Raw genomic sequence first — 7,616 nt, 5'->3', positions numbered from 1 at the left:
ACTGACTGTATGTTCTATAAGACAAGGAGTACTACTGACTGTATGTTCTATAAGACAAGGAGTACTACTATGGACTGTATGTTCTATAAGACAAGGAGTACTACTGACTGTATGTTCTATAAGACAAGGAGTACTACTGACTGTATGTTCTATAAGACAAGGAGTACTACTGACTGTATGTTCTATAAGACAAGGAGTACTACTGACTGTATGTTCTATAAGACAAGGAGTACTACTGACTGTATGTTCTATAAGACAAGGAGTACTACTGACTGTATGTTCTATAAGACAAGGAGTACTACTGACTGTATGTTCTATAAGACAAGGAGTACTACTGACTGTATGTTCTATAAGACAAGGAGTTACTACTGACTGTATGTTCTATAAGACAAGGAGTACTACTGACTGTATGTTCTATAAGACAAGGAGTACTACTGACTGTATGTTCTATAAGACAAGGAGTACTACTGACTGTATGTTCTATAAGACAAGGAGTACTACTGACTGTATGTTCTATAAGACAAGGAGTACTACTGACTGTATGTTCTATAAGACAAGGAGTACTACTGACTGTATGTTCTATAAGACAAGGAGTACTATATGGACTGTATGTTCTATAAGACAAGGAGTACTACTGACTGTATGTTCTATAAGACAAGGAGTACTACTGACTGACTATAAGTATGTTCTATAAGACAAGGAGTACTACTGACTGTATGTTCTATAAGACAAGGAGTACTACTGACTGTATGTTCTATAAGACAAGGAGTACTACTGACTGTATGTTCTATAAGACAAGGAGTACTACTGACTGTATGTTCTATAAGACAAGGAGTACTACTGACTGTATGTTCTATAAGACAAGGAGTACTACTGACTGTACTGTTCTATAAGACAAGGAGTACTACTGACTGTATGTTCTATAAGACAAGGAGTACTACTGACTGTATGTTCTATAAGACAAGGAGTACTACTGACTGTATGTTCTATAAGACAAGGAGTACTACTGACTGTATGTTCTATAAGACAAGGAGTACTACTGACTGTATGTTCTATAAGACAAGGAGTACTACTGACTGTATGTTCTATACTACAAGGAGTACTACTGACTGTATGTTCTATAAGACAAGGAGTACTACTGACTGTATGTTCTATAAGACAAGGAGTAACTACTGACTGTATGTTCTATAAGACAAGGAGTACTACTGACTGTATGTTCTATAAGACAAGGAGTACTACTGACTGTATGTTCTATAAGACAAGGAGTACTACTGACTGTATGTTCTATAAGACAAGGAGTACTACTGACTGTATGTTCTATAAGACAAGGAGTACTACTGACTGTATGTTCTATAAGACAAGGAGTACTACTGACTGTATGTTCTATAAGACAAGGAGTACTACTGACTGTATGTTCTATAAGACAAGGAGTACTACTGACTGTATGTTCTATAAGACAAGGAGTACTACTGACTGTATGTTCTATAAGAGAGTAGATCAAAACAAGAGTACTACTGACTGTATGTTCTATAAGACAAGGAGTACTACTGACTGTATGTTCTATAAGACAAGGAGTATACTACTGACTGTATGTTCTATAAGACAAGGAGTACTACTGACTGTATGTTCTATAAGACAAGGAGTACTACTGACTGTATGTTCTATAAGACAAGGAGTACTACTGACTGTATGTTCTATAAGACAAGGAGTACTACTGACTGTATGTTCTATAAGACAAGGAGTACTACTGACTGTATGTTCTATAAGACAAGGAGTACTATATGGACTGTATGTTCTATAAGACAAGGAGTACTACTGACTGTATGTTCTATAAGACAAGGAGTACTACTGACTGTATGTTCTATAAGACAAGGAGTACTACTGACTGTATGTTCTATAAGACAAGGAGTACTACTGACTGTATGTTCTATAAGACAAGGAGTACTACTGACTGTATGTTCTATAAGACAAGGAGTACTACTGACTGTATGTTCTATAAGACAAGGAGTACTATATGGACTGTATGTTCTATAAGACAAGGAGTACTACTGACTGTATGTTCTATAAGACAAGGAGAACTACTGACTTGCTGATCTGTACCAGTCCCACTCTACCGTCTGATGTTCCATACAGTATTTCATTTCCATCCTCTCCTGTAGAACATAGATACACATAATACTTATCAATCCATAGCTTAGGGTAATTATCTTTCATTTTTTGTACATTGAAGTTTAAAATAAAGGGGTGGCGAATGGGTCCGAAATCCTGAAGGTGTTGGTCGGTGAAGGTTCATTGGAAGCTCCATCTCATTTCTATTATATTAAGTTTAAAAGTTAACCACAAGCTTATATTATACTTATTTAAAATATTCTCAACAAACAGAGGTATTATGATTATTATGATAATTCTTGTATCAATTGGTAAGTGTTTTTCAACTTTAAAATCAACACCTTCCATTTTGTTATTTGCGAAGGATCTCGAACGAGTTTGAAAAGCATCATGATTCAACATTAATTTACAGAGTTATTTCAGTTCTAAGCTTTCTGTATTTATACTCAAAAGTCATTTTTAGCAAACACACATAAACAAAGAACTACCTAGTACTTACCTGCTGAATTACCATACAACTCTAATACTGTGGGAGGGCCAGGAACTTCTACTTCATACAGCAACTCTGACTCCTAATATAAAAATTTAATTTATAATTGTATACATCACACAGAATCTAATTTCTCTTTCTGAGTTGAATGATGAATTATGAAAACATAAAATAAGCTGATTGCACATGTTTATTCAAATCATTCATCTATATTGAATCTTTACCAATTTTCAAATTTGTAATTAAGTAATTTAAAAGCTGAAGGGTTAATTCAACTTAATTGATGAACAAAAAAATGATTCCTCTTGAATAATTGAATAAGAAAACATTAAATAAGCATAGTAGTATAGCTGTTTATTAATCACATCTACAGTCAAAAGAAAGACCATCTAAGTGTGACACCTAAAATGATCTCTACAATCTCGCCATCCACAGGTAAAATTTTATTGCTATTGACCATTTTGGATCCAAACTAAGTGGTCACATTAAACAGGGGGTCTTTATATACAGAAGTGAGAGGTGCTACAAAGACAGATTTTACTGTATATACATGTATAGATGTCTTTACCCACCTGGAGAACTCGGAGTACCCGATCCTGGCAAGCCAGAATTGGGGTTATATCAGGATTGCGGTCCATGGGCAGACACACAATATCAGAGATCTTGTCACCAGACAAGAAGTAATTTGTGTCTTTACAATCATGATAATGATTATACACAAAATTTCCACATGTCATCAACTCTGATCCTTCAACATATCTAAAAACAAGCAATGGTGTTACAAGTCATAGTTATGGAATAGGTACATATAGCAGACTGCACACTATATTTTGTCCATTTTTTATTTTCAAAAATGTAAACATGAAGGAAAATCAAATGCTTGAATTTATAAAGCACGTTAGGTAGCATATTACATTCATGATTCAAAAATAATTCTAAATATAAAAATATGATGACTCTAAAGATAACTTAAGAACTTAAAAACTTTTGATCAACAAAAAAAATAAAAAAGACAAAAACGGATGAACAGTGAACCCTCGAAAACCGTCCAGTTTACAAATTTTCCAGGTTTGTTCATATTCAATATGTAACATTATGATAATCTGTTTCCTAACATATCCGTCTGGACTGAGAGTGTTCCATGCTATCAGTGTCTGCATTATCAGAAGTCCACTGTATATCATTCACTGTACTCCGTTAGTGACTTAACACTTCCCAGACTGGCTTTCCTTTATGACAGTCTTGATTCTGATTCTAACAAGATGTACAACTTTTCTATTACTATGATTGTGTACTGGTATATGTACTTACACAGATTGAATTGGTTCGGACAGATTTGTATCAAACTTTAAGAAATTCTTTCCCTTCTTTGTGAATCCTTTAACTTCTGATCCCACAGCGAGAAAGATTCTCTCCCGTGTACCTCCGATGGGTCCTCCTAGTTCTAAACGATTGATCTTCTTAGCAATGTTTGTTTTGAATACATGCTACAACAAAGAAACATAAGTGAAAAACCTTTTCTTTCTTGTTATGACTATAAGCATTTCATAAAGAATCTAAACATAAATATAGAAATATTAGACAAAGCTTGTTTTTAAACAGCAATATTCAAACTCTGAATTCAAACTCAATGTAGTGTAATAGTAAATTGTCATTTACGAATTGTTCAATTTAATTATAATTTATCAACCTTCTACAAGTAGCTGTAATGACATAGAGATGTTTTGTATATTGCCTTTTGGTCGGAAAGAATGAGAAAGTTCAAGATTTTTGGTACTATCAACTTTCTTATTCAGATCATTTGCAGACACTTTATTTCAAAAAGACTTTAATAATTATATTGATAAAATGGAGTACTAAATCCTTTTAGGGTACTTGGTACTGCACTTTGTCAATATTTATAAATCTGTTTGAAATCAAGTACCTGTGACTGATAGATATAATACATCACTAAACTGTATTTCTATCTGCAGTACGCAACTCAGATATTTCTATGGTTTTTTTAATGCTTCTTTTTATAAAACATACCTGGGGTTCTCCTTTCTTCATTCCTATACACTGAAATAAGCCTTCCTGGTCTCCCATCACCACCTTCAAGCAACAAACATATCTCAAAATGACATATCAATAGACAAAAAAGTGTTTTAAAGTGGAAATTTTAAGGCTGGGCCGTGAGCATTATCAGTATATAGTAGAAATTTTTTGGACATGTATATCATAATGTACTTATACACTTGCCAACTTTCTGATTTTGTCAGAAAACTCCCAATACAAGGGTTTCATGATCCCAAAACAACGTGGGTAAAGTACTATTTACCGTCCATTAGTCCCACCTTCCGGTGATTATGATGTTGTCATTTGACGTGATTTTTGTGACATCATCATCATCATCACCAGGAGGTGGGACTAATCGACAATAAATAGTACTTTACCCACGTCTTTTTGAATGACCTTTTACCAAAACCCTGTATGGAGCCTATCTTATCCTAGTCGAGTCAGAGATGACTCTTTCCAGCTAAGCACATAACATGTGTACATATGGTACATGCACACTTACAGTTAGCAGTTTGTTAATGACCCATTATTGGTTTTGTGGCATCAACATAACTACATCATGTTTACCTTCTGTGCTTTTCCTGCGACTGATGGAAGTAGACACATGCATTTTTGTGAGGTAGCTCCTGCCTGTAAAGAGAGAGATTAATAACAATTAACACCAAAATCGTTGTAATTAAAAAGCCAATTTAGTTTGAAGGTATTTGAGTTGATGATTAAACTGTAACCCAAACAAATGAAACTTGAAGTTATAAAACTAAAAGTTTTGGATTAACACAAAAAAATCATATATTTTTTCATTCTTTATGCTTAATGATCTGATTTTAATTGATAAGAGCCTAAAATTGGCCATGTAGAGCAAAGTTCTACTAATATAGCACATGTGTGAGCATATAGATTCCAATACATTCCAGTGCCCCTTGGACTTTGAAATTGTGTCCCGCAGGAAAAGTCTCTCGCCTCCATGCAGGCAGCCATATTTTAATTCTCGTTATCAGCACGACAAGATTTTAAATTTTTTCAATGGACGAATTGTGTCATCAGGATACACTTTGAAATTACTCTTAAGTAGTTTTAGATAATGATACAAAGATAAAAACGACACAATAAATGCACTGGTCAAAATGATATAGTCTGTATGTTGTGGAGCCCACGGCACCGTCAGTCGTGACATCATGAATCTTGTTGCCAAAGATGATGGCACACATTCAAGCACATTTTTATACATGGCATGTTGCCAAGTTTTCCGCCTTTGAGAGAAACAAGACCAAACTATTCCAGTTGAATATATTACTTTCTGACGTGTATATGATGACTGTTGATATATTGCTAGACACAATACATCCACCAATAGTGTTAAAGAATTGCAATTAAAAATAATCAATCGGACTACAAGTTTAAACAATTTTAATCTAGTTCTAAGGTTATAATCGTAACTATATTAACATTTTTTTACATGAAGCTGCGCTTTTCTGAGGCTTTGCCTTCAATTCATATGTAACAGGAGAGGAGAAAATGAAGCGGCCAGACCGGGATTCGAACCTGGGACCCTTAGAACACTAGCTGAGGGCTCTACCGACTGAGCTACATGGTCACCGATGATCGACACAGTCCAATCCCGCTACACTCCTCCTTCCTTTCTCAAAGTCTTCGCCTTCAAAGACATACGAGACCCTTCCAAACACCACCACCGTGGGTTATTTAGTTGGGTGCCAATTTTGTAACAGGAGAGGAGGAAATGTAGCGGCCAGACGGGGATTCTAACCAGGGACCCTCAGAACACTAGCCGAGTGCTCTACCGACTGAGCCACCTGGTCACCGATGATCGACACAGTCCAATCCCACTACACATATTAATCCTTAGTGGTTGAGCTGATAACTTGTGACCATAATAAAACACTACTCTACTAGGTTTGAACCTAACCTCTATTGAGATTCCTGTTCGAGACTCTTTTAAATTTGGACGTTGTCTCTCGTCTCAAACTTCCGATTATAAAAGAGTAGGAGGAATCTCAATAGGGATTAGGTTTGAACCCTGATCTAGATTACACTGCGGAGCAGTTGAGAACGTATATTTTCACAGTAGCCAGGTCAAAGCGATGGAAGTCTTAGACATGTTACAGCACTGTCAGAAATCAGTGAATGATCATTGGTGAAATGCCTGTGCCATATCAGTGATTCTACTGTAATAATTAATCTGTCAGTCTAATCCAATCTATATTGAGATCTCGAGGATATAAAAGGTTAGTGTAAACACAACTTGAAATTTAGAATTTATATCGAGCCCATTTCTGCGTCGTGTGAATCCTGCCTCGATTGTTAGAGGTTAGACACGACGTAATTAATGATTAAAAGTGTCTCGTCGTGCTATACCTCTTAACATTGTTGGAGTATCTGTCAGTCCAGAGTCAGACACCGACTGCATGGTATGAATATATGTCATGCCTTACTTTCATGCAACGTTAAACGTTCATTTCATGTTGAATATCTGATAACATAGAAAATATATGAATATAACTCTTTAGAAGAACAAACCTGCATGTAGTCAACCCGAGTTAGGTTTAATTCCATCATCTTGGCAGTTTAGGAGTCGGCAGTTTAGATGGAAAACAACTATACCGGAAGTTCGATCGGAATGTATACGTCATTCGGAGTAAATCACTGGGGATGGTTGTAAGTATTTCAATTAAACATTTTATTATGTGACAACCAGAGTTTTAGAAACCTTATAATTTACAAAAAAAATTATATGGTATATTATTATTTATCAGCTAGTTATAATAGTATTTTCATATTCTGCGGGAAATCGGAAGTGAAGTGTACTGAATTTGGCGGGAAATTACAATTGCTGTTGAAAGCAGATATTTATTATCATTTGGGCTTTGTGATAGGCCTACTTTGGCAACTTTTCAGCCCCTTATAATTACATGGAAGACATTTCATAAGCTATCGATATTTGACA

General features: G+C 35.3%; 1 protein-coding gene across 1 annotated transcript; it reads right to left on the bottom strand.

Moving 5' to 3' along the window:
* Positions 1-2,061: 2,061 nt before the first annotated feature.
* LOC138327074 (BBSome complex member BBS7-like) lies at positions 2,062-7,297 on the bottom strand. Its single transcript, XM_069273059.1, has 7 exons — positions 7,190-7,297; positions 5,222-5,284; positions 4,628-4,690; positions 3,911-4,086; positions 3,172-3,358; positions 2,609-2,681; positions 2,062-2,153 (listed from the first exon to the last, which is right to left on the bottom strand). The coding sequence occupies exons 1-7, from the start codon at positions 7,226-7,228 to the stop codon at positions 2,062-2,064; spliced, it is 693 nt and encodes a 230-aa protein (XP_069129160.1). The 5' UTR covers positions 7,229-7,297.
* Positions 7,298-7,616: the final 319 nt, after the last annotated feature.

The sequence above is a fragment of the Argopecten irradians genome, chromosome 7, assembly GCF_041381155.1.
Source record: "Argopecten irradians isolate NY chromosome 7, Ai_NY, whole genome shotgun sequence".
Lineage (NCBI taxonomy): Eukaryota > Metazoa > Mollusca > Bivalvia > Pectinida > Pectinidae > Argopecten > Argopecten irradians.
The sequence above is the reverse complement of the archived record's forward strand: the minus strand, read 5'-3'. Positions and strand labels throughout refer to the sequence as shown.

Excerpts from the sequence above, each read along its gene's own strand:
- LOC138327074 (XM_069273059.1), bottom strand. The coding sequence starts at position 7,228 with ATGATGGAATTAAACCTAACTCGGGTTGACTACATGCAG. Across the intron at positions 5,285-7,189 it reads CTCGGGTTGACTACATGCAG|GCAGGAGCTACCTCACAAAA; the intron begins GTTTGTTCTTCT and ends CTCTCTTTACAG. Across the intron at positions 3,359-3,910 it reads TCCGAACCAATTCAATCTGT|ATATGTTGAAGGATCAGAGT; the intron begins GTAAGTACATAT and ends GCTTGTTTTTAG.